This window comes from Agrilus planipennis, unplaced genomic scaffold (assembly GCF_000699045.2).
Source record: "Agrilus planipennis isolate EAB-ADULT unplaced genomic scaffold, Apla_2.0 scaffold117, whole genome shotgun sequence".
NCBI lineage: Eukaryota > Metazoa > Arthropoda > Insecta > Coleoptera > Buprestidae > Agrilus > Agrilus planipennis.
The window spans coordinates 611,862-624,207 of NW_020438912.1; the positions used below are offsets into that span (position 1 = coordinate 611,862).

At 35.9% G+C, this 12,346-nt stretch overlaps 1 protein-coding gene across 1 annotated transcript in view; it reads right to left on the bottom strand.

The window, feature by feature from the left end:
• Window positions 1-12,346, bottom strand: part of LOC108737493 (neuroligin-1-like) — a 279,274-nt gene that overhangs the window by 80,220 nt on the left and 186,708 nt on the right. Inside the window, exon 5 of the mRNA XM_018470359.1 lies at window positions 4,677-4,829. Within this exon, the coding sequence (XP_018325861.1) occupies window positions 4,677-4,829 (153 nt within the window). The remainder of the gene's footprint in view (window positions 1-4,676; window positions 4,830-12,346) is intronic.

A 12,346-nucleotide genomic window follows, 5' to 3' on the forward strand; every position in this document is an offset into this window, starting at 1 on the left:
CCTAAGTGATCCAAGGAAACCACAGAAAAACTTGGACCAAGGCAGACGGACCCGGAATCGAACCGGCGTCCTCCCGAATGCTAAGCAATGGTCTAGACCTCTAGGCCATGCCGCTCGGTATTACCGTATTATTAAATGGAATATACCAACTGCGGCGATCCTTCTCAAAACATTACCAACTGCGGCGATTTTATTGCTAGGGGGTACTACCAACTGCGGCAATCGTATTGGCTGACCTCCGAAGTGGAAGGTTAATTAGGTGATCATAAAATGATAAAATCCCAACAACCTAATGACCGATGTAAATGCAGTGCAATGTGTTTTGTATAAAAAAGTCCGAGCATACATGAAATAAAAAAAAAATAACGCAATAAAAAGGTATATTTTAGTTTTTAATTGGTGTACGAAGTATTTTCTTGAAACAGTATATGTTGTCGATATTGCAAAAGGGAAAACACCCTGTACTTTGAAACAGATACTGTTTCGAAAGATGCTTACAGGCAGATAGGAACTTGGTACCTATTATTGTATTTCGAGAAGACGGAACACGCTAGTGCATAACAAGAACGAACTTTTGATAATGTGAATTCATGATTCGTTTTGTTGCATTCAACTCATACGTGACTAAATATTTCACGAACCCGAGAAAGTTATACACTTCGCATAAATGTAACTCGGCTTTGAATTGAATATACATGCACGTGTATACTTTCGTCTAATTAGGTAGTGACGACGTCAGTTTCACTTTGCAGTCGCTTCGACTGCTTCCGTTATTACGCATCATTTGTGAAATTTAACCATCAACAAGAAATGTATGGAATAGAATATTGGAGACGGCTGACTCTCGTTAAAATGTAATTTAACAGTGAAAAGTTTTATATGCACGGAGAGTACATTTATGCATATGCATATATATCTGACATGCAAGAACCAATTTAATGAATTAAGTTCGAGTCTGTCTGGATAACAGTGAATTGTTAAAGAATCCTATATTTTGCTTTCACTCATATCCCTTTGCTGTTTCGTAAATGCTACAATACTCAGTATCTATATCTACGTATAGGTACATATGTATATAACACAGTTACACTCTATTATATGACTTGTATTTTTTGAAGTGAAACGATAAATGCATTGGATTTGTATTTCGGGAAGATGCACCTGATTTTAATATGTACAGTAAGTAAAAAGTCCTTATTGATGGTTTCCTTATTCGCAACTGAAAAAATTGCAACCCAGTTCCTGTATTCGCTGTTAAAAATTTCATTATTCGCGGTTGCAATTAGTAAACGGAAAAGGATTCAATGTCATTTATTAACGGGATTGGCTGCAATAGACCGCTCGTGCCTAGTGTGAATTTTTCCGAAAACATGGGCTTCTATTCTAAACATTGTGATTTAACGCTGCGAGATAAATATCTAATTTTTTGTGTCGTAACAGACAAAGGTTCACACTAACTCGGTACGTTTTTGGTTTTCAATAATATGGTCATTAAAAGCTTTTACAAGTGCTTAAAGTTGTAGGACACGTATTTTCAATAGAAATTAAAAAATGACCTTCGACAAGCTTTAGAACAAATCTTTATCTATCTATATCTAGAACCGATTAGCATGTTTTTACTCTACGGCGCGTGTACTACTGAATCCCGAAGCGGCTTTTATAAAAAATTTAACCGAGTAGAAAAGGATTCGGTGTTATTTTTCAATGTATCAGCATCTTTTGAGTACTATTGGCTCGTGCCAAAACATGTAACCGAGTGGACTAATTTCAAAATTCAAAACAAGAAAAAATCATTTTAAATTCTTGCCGAAAGCTGATTATAACGATTCATTTTAATAGCGAATTTATCAATACATTGATTTTATTTTGATACGTATTGGTTTTATTTTAGAACCTTAGAACGTATCCCCTAATATGATTCCATACCACGGTTTCTGTATTCGTGGCATATTTATGGAACGTATACTTCGCGAATAAAAAGCTTTTACTGTATACCTATGCAATATTATGGTATAAAGATCTTGGCTGAATATTTCTCAAGAAGGTTGATCAAACGTCGAGTTCATTATATTCATGTTATGTTCAGTTATTGTTAAAGTGGCTATATGTATGAATATAACATTTTTGTTTCTTTTTTTTATTGAAACTAAGCTTAAATTGCGTTTGTAGACTTTGTTGCATTGATGTCTATCTTCTTGAGAATTTTGGAAAATAATTAATTTAATGTTTTTAATATTTATGCTTAATTAAAAGGCAAGTAAATGTTTTTTTAATGAGATTTATTTTGAAGTTTCTGATATGTAACATACATTGTTATCCATTCGTATTCCAATCATTCCATGCTTTTGAAAAAGAACCGTTTTTAGATTGAAATTGAATTAGTTGGATTAAGACTTATGTAGTAGCTACGTTAGATACATTATTACCATTAGAAATTGACATTTTGTGAGATAGGATTAAACGTAATTTTTTGGAAAAGCGAAAAGACGCACACTTTATCCACATTTCCACCCTCATCGCAATCGCTCCAATTCTGATCCCTGATCCGCGCTCATTTTCTCAGAACGATGCCAAGACTCCATTTTTGTTTTGACGGTTGTTTATGGCGCGTAAAGTATATGAATGCAGAGGATAACAGGAAAGCCTATTAAAGGAAATGCCGTCTTTTATCACACCATTAATATTTTTTATGGGCCATAAGCGGCTTCGCTTTTCCAAGTCCCAGACCGTCGCAGCTTTCTCTTTAATGAACATTCTAAAGGTAGTAATTCTCAAATTGCAACCTAACTACGGATTGAAAGGAACGAATGGGTTTTACAAAAGAAGGAAAATAAAAAGGCATTCACTCGGGATAAAGTTTCTGAATTATTGCAAATGCAGATGGTCCTTGTGTGAGAAAAGCTGTACGACATAATCATTATTATTAGTGCCCGATAATTGTTAATGTTATACGCTTAATGTGTAAAATCGCTGATTTTGGGAAAGAGCTTTACACCACTCGAGATAAAAATGTTCAGTCTCTCAGAGTCTCTGAAAGCGAGACTCGAGTCTCCCCCTCTCATCGAGGCTCTCTAGTGTCTCTGAGAAAGACTGTCTAAAAACTGTTTAGTGTCTCTGAACGAGAGACCCTAGTCGCTCATAGAGAGATCCTCATTTCGTATCCAGTCTCTGAACGAGAGACTCGAATCTCTCAATAAGTGGTGTCTCGATAGACATGGTTAAAACACAGATCCCAGTCTTTCTACGAGAGACTCGAATCTCTGAACGAGAGACTCGAATCTCTCAATAAGTGGTGTCTCGATAGACATGGTTAAAATTTTCTAAGTTCAACATATTTCAGAGATCCCACTCTTTCTACGAGAAACTCGAGTCTCTCAATTTTTCAGTTTTATTCATTTAGTTTCTTTGTGAGAGACTCGAATCTCTGAATTAACAATTTTATCGTTCGAGTCTCTCATACAGAGACTGTGAGAGACGCTCTCAGAGACGATGAAAGACTCTGAGAGACTGAAAATTTTTGTCTAGGGCATTTCTTAGCATTCGAGAGGACACCGGCTTGATTCCGGACTCATCTGCCCAGATGGTTCTCAAAAGCTGGGGCAATAATATTCCACAGACTCTCAAGATTATTATATTATATTTCGCCTATCTCATTCTTCTCACTCCCAACCACCCCCTCCATTCCGACCATACCTCAAAGAAAAGGACCTTCCGGAACTAGTAGCTGGTGAGAATGAAATACCCAAAAATTTCGTTTAGTTTAATGGCTCCTACGTCCTTTGACTATTTAGTTGGAGAAGAGTCTCGTAAAGTGTGTTTCGATAACAGCACTTTTACGTAATGTGTCCAGAAATCAGTTTATGTCCCTAGGAATACTGGTCAGTTTTGTAACGCCATGCTCACTAATTTCGTTTCCGACATTTTCGCAATTTGTGGTAATTTGCAACCTCAGAATCGGTATCGGAACTAGGGCAAAACGACAAATCGTTCGGAACGATGAAAACTACCGAAGTAATTTAATTATGTGAGATGGCTGTAGTTGGAATGAAAAAGCGAAAAGCTATTTCTCAAGGAAATTAAGACCGACTTCCAAGTGTGCACTCGATGTTATGCGAAAACTGAAACTTTCTACCAACTATCGAAAATTAAATCAACTTCGAATTAAAACAATTACGTGGCAATTGATACGGCAGATAGTAATTGCTGGGTCGTTACGCGAAGTTTTAATTGAATCCCAGGATTAATAATGACGAAATTATGGTTTAATTACACTACCTATATGAACATATATGTATGGCTTCTCGTTGTCATTTACATTGACAATTTTCGAATACGTAAGGCTATTCAATTTGGCTCGCTTTTCAAAAAAAAATAATTAATACTACTAATAGTACATATAAAGTCTATAGTCTATTTTGGGTAAAAGTTCCAAATGTTTCGCAGTGGTAATAAGACCTAACAATAAGTCATTTTGACGAAGATCCAATGGCGAGTGCATTCAAAATTAGTTCGTCACTACTGAAAACATCAATATAATTAATATAAACGTATTAAACGTATTAAATAGAAAGTCTGAAAATCTCTCGAATGCTTCCATTTGGATTATACTATTCCTCTTGGAATGTTATAACGGTGTATTATACTTCTGGTTAAAAAATGGCTATTGGCAGGCTTACCAAGTACTCCGAGTCGAAAGTTGAGAGTAACAACGATGACGTGCCCATAAGACGCCAGTACACTACCATCATACGGGTTACCCGAACCCCATTCGAAACTTTCACCATGGACGAAGACCATAACGGAGTAGGGAGCCTCGAATCCCCTGTTTCCTGCAACAGTGAAAGCGACCATTAACCGTTTCCCCAGAAACATTTTTTATTAGATGATATAAAAGCTCAAATTTATTGCTTCGTCGTAAAAGTGCGAACGCCATCTATTTTTACGACTCGAATAAGCACGTTTGTTCTTTCGAAGATTTTTAAAAATTACAATGTACGGAGAAGGGTGAATATATTTGGAACTGGGTCGGTAATGCTTTATATTTGGAATTCATAGCCGTGGACTAGGACTAGGATTGTTTCATGTTTCATTTAACATTGTCAAAAGTCTCTTTTCTAGATCCACGAATCCACAGTGGATTTCGGATATAACTACAACGAAGGAACCACTGTAATTTCGTCGTTATATCCGGAAGTCGTTACAGGCAAAGGTAAAGAGATACAGACACATATGTATAGTTTTCACTATTTTTCAATTTTGAAACGATTTCCGCCTTTTTTTGACAGTAGGTAAATGTGCATCTAGGAGTCATACTTATTCGAAAGTTTACTAAACACACTTGCTACTCAGAATATCACTTTGTAATTGAACCATTTTAACGTACACCCTTATCTACCTACCTGACTAATCTATAAACAAACGGTAAAACTTGCTGACTCTGTGTGGATGTAAACAAAAGATAAGAAAGCTCTTTGTGTCTTTTGCGGCCGACTCCGGATTATTAAGAATTTGTTACAAATGATTCATTAAAAACAGTCGCTATACGCGAACACGGCGTTACATCCGAAGTCATTATAGTTACATAAATCTTGTACCTATTAAGATATGCTTTAAATTCCAAGGGACTTAGATTTAACGTCGCTATAACCAAGATCGTTATAAATGAAAGCCTCTATATCCTTTCTTTCTTCTATTCCCAACTAATATCCGTAAAGATAATGTGGTCTCATGCGTTCCCCCGGTTTCTTCTAAACCCGATTTGACGATCCCCCAAAATTATAATTAGAACGATCAGTGTTTTCTGATTTCCTTCAAGGTATGGTCCAAAATTGAGTTAAATTTTTATTTTATTATTCATCTTGTGATTATTATAGTCATAATTGTAAAATAATCGAGCAGGATTGAGTCGTACGTTGTCGGAGCAATGCCCATGTCTCAGTAACGCTTCCGTTTATTATTTGTTTCTTTAATAAATAATCCAGAGTTGGAAGAGACAACGGAAATAATAAGTCACAACCGTTAATACTAATTTAGAGTATTTGTTGCCTCTTTAGTTTCGTTAGCAAATTTGCTGTGACATTTTAACTTGCGGTCGTGTCCCCGTTGCGAGCAAGTAGTTAACTTAGCGAGGTGATTTGAGTAAACAAAACGAGTTTCCTTAGCGTGTTTTGGTACGATTTACCGCTCTGCGGAAAAGGAAAATTTGCAAACTAAGTTAATACTATCACGATTGCGTCTAATGCTGTTGGTAATTAAACTGCCACCGAGAACTGAGAACGCTGGAATAAAATAAACCAGCGCCGCTGACTGCAGCTGTGAGCATAATAATAATAGTCCTGGATGCACTATGACGAAGAAAAGGCTTACGGGTTGGTTTAGTTCACTTGTCCTGAATCTGTGAGCTGGGTAAGAGACTTCAACGTCAACTGAATTATGGACAAATTTTACGGTAACATATTCGCATAATAATAATAATAATAAAAGCAGGTGGACAGTCAAGTAGTATCAAGGGGTAGATGCAGAGGATGATTGTGTCCCGTTTTTTGTCATTGAGAATACTACTTAAAAATGCGTAGGTCTTTTATACGGGGTTCAACTCATCATATCAGACGGTCGGTCGGGGTCGACGGTCGACGGTTGTTGGTAGGGTTGCCACCTGTACTTTATTATAAAGTATTGTACTCTATTTCGACTGTGAGTACGTTATACTTTACAAGACACATAAAGTACACAAAAATACTTTATTTAAGACCTTAAGTAAACATCGTAATTTTGTAAGCGATTATTCCCGAATCTGTTCGAAGTAGTGTCACTTTTGCTGTCCGTTCCGGCTACTTCAGCATTTACAGAAAGAGTATTTTCTGTTATGAACACATAGTGGCGGGACGACAAAATAATGCTTCATTAAAACTAATTAAAAATGGACTTTCAGTTTACNTGGAACGCCTCAGAGCGAGGTAACGCCGCATGAGTCATGTTTTTTCGTGCGTGCAGCCGGCTCAATCGAATTATAAGACGTTGTCACGTCAAAAAGTATTTTAAGAACATATTATTTTAACTATTTAGTATTATCCTGATATAGTTTTAGAGAGTTTATAATTTAAGGGATGGAACCTGGATGTGAAATTGTCTCGAAGTTGTATGTCTTTAGTAATTTTGATTCTCGTTACGAACTTGTTGGGGTTAAAAAAATTCTCACAGGCGAGATAGACGCGACTCGGTCGCCCCGCTATTGTGTTATATTAACGATTGGTTGGCAAGAAATTTTGTCACGTAGAACAGAAGCAATTATAACTTGGACAGTGTGCTTCAGTTCGACGAAGGAAACTGACAATGAAGTTACAATAATGAATCCACTGAAGGAATACTAAACTACCGTTTGTTCGGAACGAAGAACGAGCGGAATATTTAGTTCAATTTTACTAGTTTACGAGATTCGAAGAAACGGACAACGAATTTGTGTCAGTTCTTATTTGGAACGGGTTGAAATCACAAAATCTTAAAAATAAAATCAAATTTGAATTGTGTGCGATATAGCAATTTTCTCGTTGAGGATAATTATTACCGTATTAAAAAAAAAAAACTTGGGTGTTTCATTCCAACCAGCCAGTAATGCTGGTGGGCGGGCAGTCCCTCCGGACTATGCCGGAAGGCCCTCTTCAGCCTGCTTTCAAATATCGTGGGAATGGGTGGGTGGTGGTTCGGGTGAGAAAGATGAGACGGACGAAATGAAGACAGAAGAGAGTGAAAGATTATCTGTGGAATATTACTTCTTTTAATAATACCTTCTTTTTTTTTTTTTTTGCTTTTAACTTCATTTTAAAGTACTGACTAATTAAATTCTGAGCAGGACGAAGTAGTTATAGTAAGTAATTTTTCAAGTATTCAAGTTCAAAATGGTCACTCTTAGTATACAAATGTGTGGCAACTTTAATTTTTCCATTGTCATTGTCGGCACTATTGTACGGCAGGAGGGCTCCTGATTTGCNACTGCGGCGATTTTATTGCTAGGGGGTACTACCAACTGCGGCAATCGTATTGGCTGACCTCCGAAGTGGAAGGTTAATTAGGTGATCATAAAATGATAAAATCCCAACAACCTAATGACCGATGTAAATGCAGTGCAATGTGTTTTGTATAAAAAAGTCCGAGCATACATGAAATAAAAAAAAAATAACGCAATAAAAAGGTATATTTTAGTTTTTAATTGGTGTACGAAGTATTTTCTTGAAACAGTATATGTTGTCGATATTGCAAAAGGGAAAACACCCTGTACTTTGAAACAGATACTGTTTCGAAAGATGCTTACAGGCAGATAGGAACTTGGTACCTATTATTGTATTTCGAGAAGACGGAACACGCTAGTGCATAACAAGAACGAACTTTTGATAATGTGAATTCATGATTCGTTTTGTTGCATTCAACTCATACGTGACTAAATATTTCACGAACCCGAGAAAGTTATACACTTCGCATAAATGTAACTCGGCTTTGAATTGAATATACATGCACGTGTATACTTTCGTCTAATTAGGTAGTGACGACGTCAGTTTCACTTTGCAGTCGCTTCGACTGCTTCCGTTATTACGCATCATTTGTGAAATTTAACCATCAACAAGAAATGTATGGAATAGAATATTGGAGACGGCTGACTCTCGTTAAAATGTAATTTAACAGTGAAAAGTTTTATATGCACGGAGAGTACATTTATGCATATGCATATATATCTGACATGCAAGAACCAATTTAATGAATTAAGTTCGAGTCTGTCTGGATAACAGTGAATTGTTAAAGAATCCTATATTTTGCTTTCACTCATATCCCTTTGCTGCTTCGTAAATGCTACAATACTCAGTATCTATATCTACGTATAGGTACATATGTATATAACACAGTTACACTCTATTATATGACTTGTATTTTTTGAAGTGAAACGATAAATGCATTGGATTTGTATTTCGGGAAGATGCACCTGATTTTAATATGTACAGTAAGTAAAAAGTCCTTATTGATGGTTTCCTTATTCGCAACTGAAAAAATTGCAACCCAGTTCCTGTATTCGCTGTTAAAAATTTCATTATTCGCGGTTGCAATTAGTAAACGGAAAAGGATTCAATGTCATTTATTAACGGGATTGGCTGCAATAGACCGCTCGTGCCTAGTGTGAATTTTTCCGAAAACATGGGCTTCTATTCTAAACATTGTGATTTAACGCTGCGAGATAAATATCTAATTTTTTGTGTCGTAACAGACAAAGGTTCACACTAACTCGGTACGTTTTTGGTTTTCAATAATATGGTCATTAAAAGCTTTTACAAGTGCTTAAAGTTGTAGGACACGTATTTTCAATAGAAATTAAAAAATGACCTTCGACAAGCTTTAGAACAAATCTTTATCTATCTATATCTAGAACCGATTAGCATGTTTTTACTCTACGGCGCGTGTACTACTGAATCCCGAAGCGGCTTTTATAAAAAATTTAACCGAGTAGAAAAGGATTCGGTGTTATTTTTCAATGTATCAGCATCTTTTGAGTACTATTGGCTCGTGCCAAAACATGTAACCGAGTGGACTAATTTCAAAATTCAAAACAAGAAAAAATCATTTTAAATTCTTGCCGAAAGCTGATTATAACGATTCATTTTAATAGCGAATTTATCAATACATTGATTTTATTTTGATACGTATTGGTTTTATTTTAGAACCTTAGAACGTATCCCCTAATATGATTCCATACCACGGTTTCTGTATTCGTGGCATATTTATGGAACGTATACTTCGCGAATAAAAAGCTTTTACTGTATACCTATGCAATATTATGGTATAAAGATCTTGGCTGAATATTTCTCAAGAAGGTTGATCAAACGTCGAGTTCATTATATTCATGTTATGTTCAGTTATTGTTAAAGTGGCTATATGTATGAATATAACATTTTTGTTTCTTTTTTTTATTGAAACTAAGCTTAAATTGCGTTTGTAGACTTTGTTGCATTGATGTCTATCTTCTTGAGAATTTTGGAAAATAATTAATTTAATGTTTTTAATATTTATGCTTAATTAAAAGGCAAGTAAATGTTTTTTTAATGAGATTTATTTTGAAGTTTCTGATATGTAACATACATTGTTATCCATTCGTATTCCAATCATTCCATGCTTTTGAAAAAGAACCGTTTTTAGATTGAAATTGAATTAGTTGGATTAAGACTTATGTAGTAGCTACGTTAGATACATTATTACCATTAGAAATTGACATTTTGTGAGATAGGATTAAACGTAATTTTTTGGAAAAGCGAAAAGACGCACACTTTATCCACATTTCCACCCTCATCGCAATCGCTCCAATTCTGATCCCTGATCCGCGCTCATTTTCTCAGAACGATGCCAAGACTCCATTTTTGTTTTGACGGTTGTTTATGGCGCGTAAAGTATATGAATGCAGAGGATAACAGGAAAGCCTATTAAAGGAAATGCCGTCTTTTATCACACCATTAATATTTTTTATGGGCCATAAGCGGCTTCGCTTTTCCAAGTCCCAGACCGTCGCAGCTTTCTCTTTAATGAACATTCTAAAGGTAGTAATTCTCAAATTGCAACCTAACTACGGATTGAAAGGAACGAATGGGTTTTACAAAAGAAGGAAAATAAAAAGGCATTCACTCGGGATAAAGTTTCTGAATTATTGCAAATGCAGATGGTCCTTGTGTGAGAAAAGCTGTACGACATAATCATTATTATTAGTGCCCGATAATTGTTAATGTTATACGCTTAATGTGTAAAATCGCTGATTTTGGGAAAGAGCTTTACACCACTCGAGATAAAAATGTTCAGTCTCTCAGAGTCTCTGAAAGCGAGACTCGAGTCTCCCCCTCTCATCGAGGCTCTCTAGTGTCTCTGAGAAAGACTGTCTAAAAACTGTTTAGTGTCTCTGAACGAGAGACCCTAGTCGCTCATAGAGAGATCCTCATTTCGTATCCAGTCTCTGAACGAGAGACTCGAATCTCTCAATAAGTGGTGTCTCGATAGACATGGTTAAAATTTTCTAAGTTCAACATATTTCAGAGATCCCACTCTTTCTACGAGAAACTCGAGTCTCTCAATTTTTCAGTTTTATTCATTTAGTTTCTTTGTGAGAGACTCGAATCTCTGAATTAACAATTTTATCGTTCGAGTCTCTCATACAGAGACTGTGAGAGACGCTCTCAGAGACGATGAAAGACTCTGAGAGACTGGGAAGAGACTGAAAATTTTTGTCAAGGGCTTCTAATATAGCGTTTCAATTGCAAAGTAAAATTCTTGAAGTCTTAATGCTTTACGTACAAAGATTAATCTAGTTCACTCGATGCAAAATGCTTTAATTAAAATGTTGTATGTTTTATTTACTTGGCTGACATTTTTCCATCAGGAATGTTCCTAGAGTCTTTTCAGAATTTCCTTCTTGGCAGTTTTATTAGGTAACTGTCGCAGTGTGAACCACAACTGTTACGCTATACGATGCACTTCCTTTAAGAATAAATCCCAATAGAGCACATTTGTAACAACGTACCTATATGTGTAACAAATAAATATCCAAGTGACGTGATGAGATTTTAGTTTTCACCGAGTTTTACTTCCTTCAGGCAAACTGAATGAAAAATAGATCGCAACCAATCTCGTTGTTTGCTCTTTTTTTTTTTTGTTTTTTCGAACAAGACCATTTATTAAAGCTATCCATTTACAACAATGGCTATCTACGTGCAGATATACGACATGTCGGAACTCACTTTGTTTTATAAAAAAATGGGTTTTTCTAAACACGAAATATTTGTTTAAGTAAATGCAACTAGTGAACAAAAAAAGCAAGGCGTCAGTAGAAGACTGTATACTGTTTTCAGCGTTTTAGGTTTTTTGTCTAATGAAGTATTCGTTCCCATGCTTTTCTTATGGAAAACTAAACAGCCCAATGTGGCATTAAATGTTAATATTATGAATTCTTCTTAGACCAGCGTTATTTCCATATGTACTTGCAATTTTATTAAATAAACCTACTTGAAAAATAAATCTTCGAATCACCCTCATCATCATCATAAGGTCGTCAGTCCTAAGACGGGTTGGACACGCACCTCCACTCTTTCCTATCCTGAGCTAATCTTCGCATTTCCCTAACACTAGAACAACCCATATCTTTAACTATTTACGAACAGTAATCTAATCTAGGTCTACCTCTACTCCTCCTAACTTCCGTTTCTGCCTCTAATATGTCTCTGACTAGACCTTCATGCCTAAGAAGGTGTCCTACCAACCTATCTCGCCTATTTCTTATTGACTTCTATAGAGTCCTCTGTTCTCCTATTCTTTCTAATACCTCTTC